Raw genomic sequence first — 13,846 nt, forward strand, 5'->3', positions numbered from 1 at the left:
GAACATCTGCCTCTCCTTGTTGGCCTCCCACATATGAGTTTGGGGGGGGGGGGGGGGGGTGTTATTAAAATGTAATAAAGATGTGTAAATGTGTACGTGGATTAGAGCTGCACGATTATGGGCAAAATGAGAATCAATTTTTTTGCTTAGAATAAAAAGATCACGATTCTCTCGACGTAAAATCTTTCACATACAAAAAATAAAAAATTGGGCTAACTTTACTGGTTAGTGTTTTTTTTTTTTTTTTATTCTACATCTAACTAGTCAGACGGAGTTCTAAGTCCTGTATTTCACTATATAAACTCACTTTACTGTTATAAATACATATAAAATGCAAAACTCTGGTGGGTGTAACATGTCTGCTGCTTTCTCCCTTCTTAGTGTATCCTTACTGTGGACGAGTTTGGGGTGTAGCAAGATGGCAGCGACGGAACGTCACTTCCGTAGCAAACTGCGATGGGTCGCCGAATATGTCGTTACACGGGAGAGGTCTGGATATTACAGCAGAGGGAGAGATCCAAAAAAGGATCCGACCTGTGACTGATCTGAGGAACGATCTGAACGGTGAGTTTTTTTGATCCGTTGCACCCCTACCCGCTACTCGGGCACTGCCATGGTGGATCTAAAATGACAGGTGCTCTTTTAAACGTGAAGACTGCTGGTAGTTAGAATCTTTAACATTTGCAAAAAAAAAACACAAAGGTTTCCTATTTAGAATAACCAGCTGTCAGGTTAGTAAAACAGCGCTATCAGAACTGATTCAGTTTGTAGTGTACATAGATTTGCAAAACAATGGGATAAAGGAATATTCCAATTGCGTGACTATCAATGCAGTGCATGTTCTCAGCTTGCAGAGCTTGGGTTCATTTGAGTTTTCCAAAAATGTAAATATTGCAGAATATACAGACTCATTCTACATAACCAAGCTCCATTTCATGCTGAACAAAGCAAATTATTAAATGCATCTTAAATAGAGAAAACTACCTTTAGATAGATTTACAAAAAGCATTTTATTAAAATAAATTGGATAAAAAAACAACAAAAAAAATAAATTGTTTTTTCACACTGTTTAGAGAAGACCCTTTCTACATAGATCAGTTGGCCGATTCATATTCTTTTGGGGCCACAACACAGCCAGAGCCTGCTGCATATCCAACCTCTGGAGAGATCTTCCCATCTGCCTTTTTCTCCTTGAGTGGTTTCTTAATTATGTCCATCTTTCTTTTAGACATATTATAATAGTAGTATTCTAGCATAACTCATGGTGTAAATTAGGGATCCGCCGAAACATATCGGCCGAAAATGCCCTTTTCGGCAATTTGCCGAAATAGAAAAATGTTCGATAATAAAGCCGAAAATGGGGCGGCCTGGTGGGGCTCCGCCCCCCGCCCATCATAGTGGTGTCCTATAGCACAGGAGAGCCACCTCCACCGCCTAAGAACATCACAGCTTTCATTTCAATAGCGGTGTTCCCAGCCGTGCGCTATCACATATAGCCCCTCCCCCTTGTCTGGGGAACTTTGATAGACAGACAGATCACCCATCCCAGGATTGGATGGGTGATCTGTTAAATTGAGTATATAGATCTATTTTAACTATGGGTGCACCAAATGGTTTTTTTTGGTGCCGATACCGAAAAAATACACTAGGATGAAAACCGAAACTGACCGATACCGAAAATTACTGTTTTTAAAAAATATTTTTACACAGGAGATGGTCAGAGACTGGGGACACGGTACAGAAGATGGTCAGAGACTGGGGACACGGTACAGAAGATGGTCAGAGACTGGGGACACGGTACAGAAGATGGTCAGAGACTGGGGACACGGTACAGAAGATGGTCAGAGACTGGGGACACAAGAGGAGAAGGGTAGAGCGCAGGGGGGCGGGCGATCAGAGAAGGGTAGAGCGCAAGGGGGGGGCGGGCGATCAGAGAAGGGTAGAGCGCAAGGGGGGGGGGCGGGCGATCAGAGAAGGGTAGAGCGCAAGGGGGGGGGGGGGGGGCGGGCGATCAGAGAAGGATAGAGCGCAAGGGGGGGGGGGGGCGGACGATCAGAGAAGGGTAGAGCGCAAGGGGGGGGGGGGCGGGCGATCAGAGAAGGGTAGAGCGCAAGGTGGGGGGGGGGGGGCGGGCGATCAGAGAAGGGTAGAGCGCAAGGGGGGGGGGGGGGGCGGGCGATCAGAGAAGGGTAGAGCGCAAGGGGGGGGGGGGGGCGGGCGATCAGAGAAGGGTAGAGCGCAAGGGGGGGGGGGGGGGCGGGCGATCAGAGAAGGGTAGAGCGCAAGGGGGGGGGGGGGCGGGCGATCAGAGAAGGGTAGAGCGCAAGGGGGGGGGGCGGGCGATCAGAGAAGGGTAGAGCGCAAGGGGGGGGGGGGGCGGGCGATCAGAGAAGGGTAGAGCGCAAGGGGGGGGGGGGCGGGCGATCAGAGAAGGGTAGAGCGCAAGGGGGGGGGGGGGGGGGGGGTGGGGCGGGCGATCAGAGAAGGGTAGAGCGCAAGGGGGGGGGGGGGGGGGGGGCGGGCGATCAGAGAAGGGTAGAGCGCAAGGGGGGGGGGCGGGCGATCAGAGAAGGGTAGAGCGCAAGGGGGGGGGCGGGCGATCAGAGAAGGGTAGAGCGCAAGGGGGGGGCGGGCGATCAGAGAAGGGTAGAGCGCAAGGGGGGGGGGGCGGGCGATCAGAGAAGGGTAGAGCGCAAGGGGGGGGGCGGGCGATCAGAGAAGGGTAGAGCGCAAGGGGGGGCGGGCGATCAGAAAAGGGTAGAGCGCAAGGGGGGGGGGCGGGCGATCAGAGAAGGGTAGAGCGCAAGGGGGGGGCGAGCGATCAGAGAAGGGTAGAGCGCAAGGGGGGGGCGAGCGATCAGAGAAGGGTAGAGCGCAAGGGGGGGGGGGGAGCGATCAGAGAAGGGTAGAGCGCAAGGGGGGGGGGAGCGATCAGAGAAGGGTAGAGCGCAGGGGGGGAGATCAGAGAAGGGTAGAGCGCAGGGGGGGAGATCAGAGAAGGGTAGAGCGCAGGGGGGGAGATCAGAGAAGGGTAGAGCGCAGGGGGGGAGATCAGAGAAGGGTAGAGCGCAGGGGGGGAGATCAGAGAAGGGTAGAGCGCAGGGGGGGAGATCAGAGAAGGGTAGAGCGCAGGGGGGGAGATCAGAGAAGGGTAGAGCGCAGGGGGGGAGATCAGAGAAGGGTAGAGCGCAGGGGGGGAGATCAGAGAAGGGTAGAGCGCAGGGGGGGAGATCAGAGAAGGGTAGAGCGCAGGGGGGGAGATCAGAGAAGGGTAGAGTGCAAGGGGGAGGGGAGGAGATCAGAGAAGGGTAGAGTGCAAGGGGGAGGGGAGGAGATCAGAGAAGGGTAGAGTGCAAGGGGGAGGGGGGGAGATCAGACGACGGAGGGAGACACAGGAGAGCATCAGATAGCAGCATATGACAGAGGCACTTACACCGACAATGGTGATCTGATCTATCGTGGTCAGCATACAGTGGGGAGGGCAGAAACTGCCAGGATCAGCCAGGTACTTCAGATAATGGGGGGGGGGGGCGGGGCGGGTGTATAACATGCTTGCCTCACGCCGATATATGTCGGCAGTAGGGCTCGTACAGGCAGAATCACGTACCTGTGCATGGCCCTTTCAGAGGCGGCCAGCGGCACATGCCCCCGGCAAGCTGTGAGTCAGGTCGCGGGTCCCGATCGCTGCAGCGATAACCGCAATTGCCTCACGTTCTGCCTAGTGAAAGTGTCACTGATCACTGCTCCCTTTGATCTGAGCAGAGATCAGTGACACTGTCACACACAGCCACACCCCCCCACAGTGCATTTGTATAGCACTGATTACTGTATAAATGACAATGGTCCCAAAAATGTCCGATCTGTCAGCCATAATGTCGCAGACACGATAGAGATATAGATATTTTTTTTTATAAAAATGCCATAAAACTATCCCCTATTTTGTAAACCCTAACTTTTGCGCAATCCAATCACTTATTGCTATCTTTTTTTTACCAAGAATATGTATCAGCCTAAACTGAGGAAAAACATTTTTTAGATTTTTGGGGGATAATTATATCAAAATTTAAAAACCGCAGGGCTGATCAAATACCACCAAAAGAAAGCTCTATTTGTGGGGGGGAAAAAATAAAATACGATGTCAATTTTGTTTGGGGGCCACATCGCACGATGGCGCAATTGTCAATTAAAGCGAAGCAGTGCCAAATCGCAAAAAGTGCTCTGGTCAGGAAGGGGGCACATTCTTCCGGGGCTGAAGTGGTTAAAGGAACAAGATTTTTATTTTATGTTAACGCTTTAAGGTGGTTGTAAACCGCTTTTGTTTACCTGCAAGGTAAAAGGCATAAATATGCTAGTATGCAATACTAGCACAATATGTGAAACTTACCTCAATACAAAGCGCTGCCATCTTCACCCATCTTCCGGATTTGCGGACTCCGGCTCTGACTGGCCAGAGCGGCAATGACGTCACTCCAACGCATGCTCACCGGAACAGTGTGTGGGGCAAGAGAAGCCTATCAGCGGCATCTCCTTGCAGGTGAGAAATGTACAGGTAATTAGGGCACTGATCCATCAGTGCCTTGATTATAGTACAGTCCCAGCAGCGCCCATCGGTGACGCCAACCAGTGCCTGCTCACCTATGCAGCCTGAGCGCTCATCAGTGAAGAAAAATAACTTTACAAAATTTACCGACAACCTAAGAAAAACTTCTTCCTTTTCAAAATTTGCTGTCTTTTTTCACTTTGTTAGCAAAAAATAAATAGCAGTGATTAAATTAACCACTAAAAGAGCCATTTGTGTGAAAAAAATAAAAATAAAAAATAAATGTTGGGGGTACAGCTTTGCATGGCCACACAATTGTCAAAGTGTAACTGCGCTGAAAATTGGCCTGGACAGGAAATGGGTGAAAGTGCCAAGTAGTAGTGGTTAAATATTTATTCCATATTCTAGTAAGTCCTCCAACCTTCCCCTACCTTTTTTTTTTTACTATGTGAAATTCTGTATTGCACTATACTTTGTAGACTAGACTTATTTGCACTAAACATTGGGGGGGGTAGAGTAAAGAGTCGTTGCTTTAACATTTCTCTTTCACCCTGTCACCAGTAAGGCTCCATGCATACTGAAGCTCAAAAAAGCTTTTTCTGGACGCCAGATTGCTGGCAGAAAACGCTGGTTGAAAAACCTGCATTTAACAGCGTTTTATACTAGCGTTTATGAGCGTTTTACAGCGTTAGCGTTAATGGGCGTTTATAAAAATACAGAGGACACTCCAAAAATCCCACAATGCATTGAAAAATAGAATGCCAAACACTAACGCATGTTTATCAGCGCTTGCCGTTTTTTGGAGGTGAAAAACGGCACTTTGAACGCAAATTTCTGGCGTTCAGAAAAAAGTCCATAAACTCCACTGCTCATTAAAGCTAAAAAACGTCCATGTGTGCATGGACACATAGGCTAACAGAGTGGAGTTTATGGGCTTTTAAAAAAAAAAAAAAAAAAAAAAAAAAAAAAACGCCCAAACTCCAATAAACTGCAGTTCATGAGCTCCAGTGTGCATGGAGCCTAATGCTTAACCACTTGCTTACTGGGCACATATACCCCCTTCCTGCCCAGGCCAATTTTTAGCTTTCAGCACTGTTATGCCGCGTACACAGGATCACAATTCTCGCCGGAACAAGCTGATGGTTTTCCCGACAGAATTCCGCTCAAGCTGTCTCTCTTACACACGGTCACACCAAATTCCGAGCCATTTAGAATGCGGTGGCGTACAACGGGATTAGAAAAAGGGGGTTCAACAGCCAATAGCTTCCGTCTCGTAGTCAAGTCTGAGCATGCGTGATTTTTGGCGTGTCAGAATTGCATACACACGATTGGAATTTCCGATAGAATGTTCTCAATTTTCCAGATGGGAAAACTTTCTATCAATTTTTGGCTGGCGGAAATTCGGACAGCTAAATTCCGATGGAGCATACACACGGTCGCATTTTCCGATGAAAATCTCTAATCTGTCTTTTTCTGGCCGGGATTTCCGATCGTGTGTACGTGGCATCACACTGACAATTTTATCATTTTTTTCCACACAAATGGAGCTTTATTTTGGTGGCATTTAATCACTGCTGGGTTTTATTCTTTTTTGCTAAAACAAAAAAAGACTGAACATTTAGAAGGAAAAAAAAAAAAAAAAAAAAAGTATAAAGTTTGTTATAAAATATTCCAAACAGGCAATTGTTCTCCCTCGCTGATGTGTGCTGATGGGTGCCACTGACAAGGCAGCAATGGTGGGACCGATCTCCCTTTTTTCGCCTCGGTGTTAAAAAAAAATAAAAAAAACACAGATGACAGTCTTCTGTTTACATCATGGCTGACAGCTGATCACATAGTAAAGGGCCATGATCAGCCAAGTCCCAGGAACTCGGCAATCACAAAGTACGGCACGCACACAGCGAGAGCACAGACGGACATCCATGTACACCCTCACGCCATTTTAAGCCCACACTGTAGCCATCTTCTGGCAATAGTGAAAAGTGGTTAATGTCACTGTAGTGACACTGGACTACTTATACACAGTCATGATCACTGTACAAGCCATTGTTTCTCAACTCCAGTCCTCAAGGTGCCCCAACAGGTCATGTTTTCAGGATTTCCCTCAGATGAAACGGTTGTGGTAATTACTAAGGCAGTGAAACCGATCAAATCACCTGTGCAAAATAATGGAGGGCCTGAAAACACGACCTGTTGGGGTGCCTTAAGGACTTGAGGTGAGAAACACTGATATAAGCAATAGTTTTAGCTATCGTGAATGGGTTAACCATTCATGAACAACTTGCTCATGGTTAACCTGTTGCCGACTGCCCCATGTACATTTACTGTGGAGCGGTGGCTCCTACAGGCAGGATCACATACCTGTACACAGCTCTGCTTTTCTGGGGCACGCAGGAGCCAATAAACAGGTCTGGCCCACTCAATGACCACTGGCACCCGTTTGTGACAGGCAGATCGCGTTCTGCCTATGTAAACAAGGCAGATTGGCCTTCTGTGACAAGGAAAGGCACTGATCTTGTGTTTCTGCCAGAAAAAGATCTCTGCCTTGCCACAGTTAAAGCACACACACCGTGCCCCCCGGGCACAATAAGGAAGCACTCCTAAAGGAAAACTTAACCCTTTGACTTGCCCTGATTTAACCCCTTCCCTGATAGTGTCACCAGTACAGCGAGTGCATTTTTAGTACTGATCACTGTATTGGGTCAATGGTCCCCAAAAAGCATAACTTGGTTCCAATTTGTCCATCGCAATCTCACTATAAGTCCCTAATCACCGCTATTACTAGTTTGTAGATGCTATAATCTTTTGCGCAAAATCAATATATGCTTATTGGGATTTTTTTTTAATACCAAAAACATGTAGCAGAATACACATCGGCCTAAATTGAAGAAATTAGTTTACATTTTTCAAATTTGAAAAATTTTCCAAAAATTGTCGAGTTTCTTGTCTATAGCGCAAAATATAAAAACTGCAGAGGTGATCAAATACTACCAAAAGAAAGCTATTTGTTGGGATTTTTTTTTTTTTTTTTATTTATTTAGTTACAGTGTTGCATGACCTCGCAATTGTCAGTTAAATTAATGCAGTGTTGCATCAAAAAAAAAAGAAAAAAAAATTGCCTGGTCATGAAGGGGGGGGGGGGGGTAAACCTTCCGGAGCGGATATGGTTAAAGCACCAGTCTGTGCAAAAAAAAATCTACAACCACTCCCTCTCCGCTAATACACCTTTTCCAGGCTCTCCCCCCCTTAACCAGTGAATTGGGGCTGAAACAACTAATTGATTAATCGACAACTAATCGATTATGAAATTAATCGATTAATCGGCCAGTAACCTAATGGGGTAAAAAATGAGCCCTTTATAGTACAAAAAGAGCAAATAATTGCTACTGTAAATATTACTTTCACAGTTCTACAGTAAAAAAAATTAACCCCTTAAAGTAGTGATTATCTTTTTTTTTTACTATAAAGAAAGGGCTAATTTTAGGTCTTTTTAACCCCATTAGGTTACTAAATGTCTTAGACCTGGTTCATATCCATGTTTATTGGTGCTTTTTGCAGAAACGCACTACAGTTCATTTACATGGTTTCCTATGGGACATGTTCATATCTGTCCTTTTTTTCAGATGCTGCGTATTTGGAAAGGGTCAGGGACTTTTAAACTCAAAACGGTGCTTCTTTGGTTCAATATACTTCAATGGAGAAGCTGCAGAAAAGCATGTAATGCATTTTTGAAGCAATTTGTGTTTTTTAATCTGCCAAAAAAAAATGCAAATTGCAGTAAAATCACATGCACAGAAATGAAAAACGCACAGCAAAAAGCACTGCAGAAACAGATCAAAAGAAAACTGCATTGGTGTACCGAGCCTTTTGCTGGCCACACGGATCAATTTTCAGATGAGAATATTCCGACGAAAAATCTTTGTACATTTGCTGAATGAAAGAATTTTGTTTGAAATTTTCACTTAACATTCTGTTTTTAAAATTATTGTAATTTCTGAATGAAAACACACTGTCTAAAAAATCCTTTGACCAAGCAGTTTTCTATTATTTACAAATTTTCCCATCACTGTGGTTGAAAATGATCAATTTGACCCACTTTTTTTTTTTTTTTTTTTTAAAGGTTATTAACCGATTAATCGAAATAATCGGCCAACTAATCGATTATGAAAATAATCGTTAGTTGCAGCCCTACAGTGAATCCAGCTATAGTCATTGAAGTCCCCAATTCAGGTCCCTCAAATGGTGTGATGTACCCACCTGTCCCTCAGTTTCTCTCTGCTGACCTCAATTCTGGATCCTGCAAGAGCCCACTGCTGAACACGGAACAGGAAGTGACTAACACAAGCAGAATGACCCAAACAGAAGAGGGCAAGGTTTATGGCTGGAGCATCACATGACTGCAAGTTGGAGTGGATTTAAACAAATAAAAATGGCATTCATTCGCACCACAAAACTGCACTACAATAGCCTACGTGTTATTAGATTTTGCTGCTAATAACGATCCAACAGAAGTCATTGCTTTAGTTAAAATTCACTTGCCATTAGATATGAATCAATCTACAAATTTGAAACCACTTGGAAAGCACGGGTAGACTGGAGCAAATCATTAGTATATTGTATTAGATTGATCTGCAATAGCATGTTGCTGCCTATTGTTCATTTACCCCCTTTATTATTTTGGAGCTATGACTTATACGAGCCCTGTGGGGTTCTTTCAAATCTGTTTATTGGTTGTTCTCCTGTAACTTACATTACTGTACTCACAAACAATTTGAACAAGCAAACCTACTTTGTTCACGGTTTCTCTTTGATAATTCAATAAAAATGTATTGATTTGGGGAGGGGGGGGGCAATCAAATAGGCTTTGTTTTTTTAAACAGCGGTTATAGGGGGTGGAAGGGAGGAGATCTTTATTATGGAGAGAGACATAAAGCCCTTGTTCACACCGCTGAGATGTGGGAAACACAAGATTCAATGTGTTACCCTGCAGTGCAAGCTACGCCCCAAACATAGGTCACAGAATGCAGTGCGTGTGCCTGCATCAGATTGCATGGATATGATTGAATTCCAGTGCAGCTAACAAAAAAGTTCTGCACCATTGTGGTGTGGATGCAGTGCAATTTGAGCCATACAAAATGAATGGCTCAAATCACACCGCACAGACATTGCATGCGATTTGCACAGGAATGCTGTGAGAATCACATGTGATGTGCCACATTGCAGCAATGTGCATCTAGGCCAAAGGAGCTGAGCTATTACATGATGATCGATTTCTCAGTTCTCGGCCTGTTCGGAGTGGAGAGCGGCGACAATTAGTCACCGCTCTCCACTGTGCCCCTCCAGAGCTTATTAGAATGCAGGGCAGGAGAAGGGTGGGAAAAAAAGGCTTTGGCACAGCTGTATGCAGAGCTGACTGTGGGGCACAGGAAAGCAAAAGTGTACTCATGTGATCCCCAAGGGAAGTATGACCCAAAAATCTTTGGCCATACGCCTTTTAGGCCTCTAGTACATGAGACATCGAAAGTCACATCTTTGGCCATTTTTCTTTACAGAACTAAAAGCAGCCCATTATTTTAAAGCGGTTATGTGTAAACTTTCTAAAACAACAATGTTATACTTACCTGCAAGAGATGACAATCACCAGCTCTCTGCTCATGGAGCACTGAGAACTGAGCGATCAGTGGTGTTTGAGCGCTCTGTTCTCAGTTTTAGAGCTTGCAGGGGGGACTGATGCTGCATCCACCTAGGCAGGTATAATTTCCAAATAATAAACTTCTCTTTTAACACAGGGAATGCATCGTGTTTAACCTTAAAGCGATTGTATACCCCCATGCTTGCACATTTTTACCTATAATAAGGCTTACCTGTAGATAAAATGAATATCTCCTCAACCTTTATGGTTGAGGAGATAGTCACCTTGCATGCAACCCCTGACGTCAGCGGCGCATGCGTTCTGAAGGTCTGCTGCCGGAACAGAGGACTCCTGCGCGCATGACGTCATCGCGGCTCCTGACACTTATAGCGACAAAGCCACAAACCCAGAAGAAATGCAGAGAGAACATGTCAGCACCCTCAGCAGTGACCGGGAGGCGGTGGGGGCGCTTCATTCTGAGGTAAGTATTTCATAATGAGCTAGTATGCGGTGCATACTAGTTCATTATGTATTTGCCTTACAGTGTGTGTTATGGGGGGGTGGGGGGGGGGGTGGGGATACCTGTGTCCAGGATACCCACCCCATTATATTTACCAGAGCCCAATCCTGTCCTGGAGAGCAGTATCTCTCTCCTCATAAGCACAGCTGATAGAAGTGGAAGCCTTTAGCTCCTGTTGTAAGTCAAATCATGACAAAAGCAGGCTTGGGGTGGAAGCCCCACTGTTCATGTCTATGGATGCAAGCAGTGGGGCTCGGGAGCAAGCCTGCACAAATACAAACCGCCCCACCCTCCCCCCAAGCTGCTTGGGGGTAATCAAAGCCAGGAGGAGCCATAAGGACCAGCGGAGCACCCCGGAAGAGGCGTGGTGCAAAACCACTGCACAAAGCAGGTAGGTATAACACTTTTTTTTTTTAAATAAGACGTTAAAAGATTTAGAGTCCATTTATACATCTGACCTTTAAAACTACTAATGGGCTTAATACAATAATGATGCAGATAAATTCAGAATAATTATTAAAAAAAAAAAAAAAAAAAGTGTTACCAGGCTTAATGCACATATGTTTTTCTTGACTTAAAAAAGGAGCTACAACAAGGTTTATGCGTGTCTGCCAGGAATAGCTGATGTTTATATTTCAGTACCCTGTGTAAGTACCCTTAAAGGACAAGTTCACCTTTCGTAACACCCATATTCAGTGTAACATATTACAGATGGACCAGCCCCCCCCCCCCGATCCCCATTGTGACAGCAGGGTTCTTCTCCCTAACCTAGTTTCCATTAAAAAAAAAAAAAAGTGGGTGAATATATATATATATATATATATATATATATATATACACACACACACACACACACATATACGACCACATCACTGATTAACAGGACTATATGCATTAAAGGTCTGGCAGCTGGCTTGCAGTTTTCAATGAACTACCATGGCGCTGTGTTAATGTATGCTGCCTGTCAGATTATATCTGCTTTCCTGTATGGGATATAAAGGGAAGCAGATACACTGGCAGATCTGCGGGAGACTTGCATGGCACCAGGGATCCACTGATCATGGGTACAATGCTTTACAGGCACCAAGAATAAAATGCACATTTTACCTGCATTTTTTTTTTCCCCCAAAAAAAGTCAACTTATCCTTTAATGAGATTGTACAGTAAAGATGATAAAAAAGCGCCACCCCCTGCTTAGTATCTCTGAACGGTGGGGACCACATAAAAGGTCACATGACCCAGTGTTTGAGCTACTAGCTGCAGGTCATCTACATCCACCAATCTAGATAGAAGGTAGCAGTGGAGGGACCCTGGCACACGTATTCATCACACTGGCAGCAAGCCTAGCAGCTGCCAGTGGTCGGTGGCCTTGACAGGCAGCACACATGTGACAATGACAAGCCAGATCCCACGTGTATTGCTAAGAATGGAATGGTCTATGGCGTCTCAGGGCTGTCCCCGGTCTCCTTACCTTCTTCTCCTGCTGCTGCCTCTCCTGCGCCTCGCTCCTGCCGGCCTTGTCCTTTCTAACGTTCTTGGTCCCTCCGCTGCTCAGGGACACTAACGTGGACTGGGAGCCGTCCGGCGGCCTGGCTGCACCCCTGCTGGGGGCCGCACTACTGGCGGCCACGCTGCCCTTCTCTTTCTTCTTCTTTTTGTCCCTCTTGGCGAAGAAATCGTCCAGGCTCCTCTCTTTGGGTTCAGCCATGGCGCCGGTAGCAGTGACACGCGATGGAAAGGAGCTTTGAGCCTAGGAGAGCGCTGCGCACGGCATACACCGGTCACACGGACTAGAGCGGCGAGGCCGGAAGCGCAGCCCACACCCGGGTTAAGCCATCATGGCTGTGCTGGTGGGGGTGACCGGCTGTGACTTCGCGCTCTGAGCTTAGGCAGTGTGGCATAACGTGTATGGAAAACACCCCTCTCTGCTTTCCAGTAGTATGGACTTTTCTCAGCTTAGAACGTGTCTCGTCGCTTTCGTTGCTTTTTTTTTTTTCACCACAAAACTTTATTAACTACGGAACCTGGCATTGCATGTGTGCCAATAATACTGGACTTGCCTTGTTTTAACTTAGACAGATTGACTGACTGCAACACCACCTCATTAATAAAACAAAACCGCAAAAATTAAAGCATTATTAAAAAATTCAATGTTACCCTGATTTCTGGGGGTGCCATCGACATCTTCCTTCCCTACCCGAGGGCACCATCCACATCTTCCATCCCTTCCCGGGGAGCCAGCGACACCTTCCTTCCCTTCCCGGGGAAGCCAACAACACCTTCCTTGCCTTCCCGGGGGAGCCAGCGACACCTTCCTTCCCTTCCCGGGGAGCCAGCGACACCTTCCTTCCCTTCCCGGGGGAGCCAGCGACACCTTCCTTCCCTTCCCGGGGGAATCAGCGACAGCTTCCTTCCCTTCCCGGGGGAATCAGCGACACCTTCCTTCCCTTCCCGGGGGAGCCAGCGACACCTTCCTTCCTTTCCCGGGGGAGCCAGCGACATCTTCCTTCCCTTCCCGGGGGAGCCAGCAACACCTTCCTTCCCTTCCCAGGGAAGCCAGCGACACCTTCCTTCCCTTCCCGGGGGAATCAGCGACCTCTTCCTTCCCTTCCCGGGGGAGCCAGCGACACCTTCCTTCCCTTCCCGGGGGAACCAGCAACATCTTCCTTCCCTTCCCGGGGGAATCAGCGACAGCTTCCTTCCCTTCCCGGGGGAATCAGCGACATCTTCCTTCCCTTCCCGGGGGAGCCAGCGACACCTTCCTTCCCTTCCCGGGGGAGCCAGCGACATCTTCCTTCCCTTCCTGGGGGAGCCAGCAACACCTTCCTTCCCTTCCCAGGGAAGCCAGCGACACCTTCCTTCCCTTCCCGGGGGAATCAGCGACATCTTCCTTCCCTTCCCGGGGGAGCCAGCGACACCTTCCTTCCCTTCCCGGGGGAACCAGCAACATCTTCCTTCCCTTCCCGGGGGAGCCAGCAACACCTTCCTTCCCTTCCCACGGAAGCCAGCGACACCTTCCTTCCCTTCCCTGGGGGAGCCAGCGACACCTTCCTTCCCTTCCCGGGGAGCCAGCGACACCTTCCTTCCCCTCCCGGGGGAGCCAGCGACACCTTCCTTCCCTTCCCAGGGGAGCCAGCGACACCTTCCTTCCCTT

At 47.2% G+C, this 13,846-nt stretch overlaps 1 protein-coding gene across 1 annotated transcript in view; it reads right to left on the reverse strand.

The window, feature by feature from the left end:
* CDV3 (CDV3 homolog) overlaps positions 1-12,532 on the reverse strand; it is a 50,573-nt gene extending 38,041 nt beyond the window's left edge. Inside the window, exon 1 of the mRNA XM_077491522.1 lies at positions 12,164-12,532. Coding sequence (XP_077347648.1) covers positions 12,164-12,400 — 237 coding nt within the window. The 5' untranslated portion in view covers positions 12,401-12,532. The remainder of the gene's footprint in view (positions 1-12,163) is intronic.
* Positions 12,533-13,846: the final 1,314 nt, after the last annotated feature.

Source organism: Lithobates pipiens, unplaced genomic scaffold (genome assembly GCF_037356315.1).
Source record: "Lithobates pipiens isolate NorthernLeopardFrog02 unplaced genomic scaffold, aLitPip1_a1.2 Scaffold_19, whole genome shotgun sequence".
NCBI classification, from domain to species: domain Eukaryota; kingdom Metazoa; phylum Chordata; class Amphibia; order Anura; family Ranidae; genus Lithobates; species Lithobates pipiens.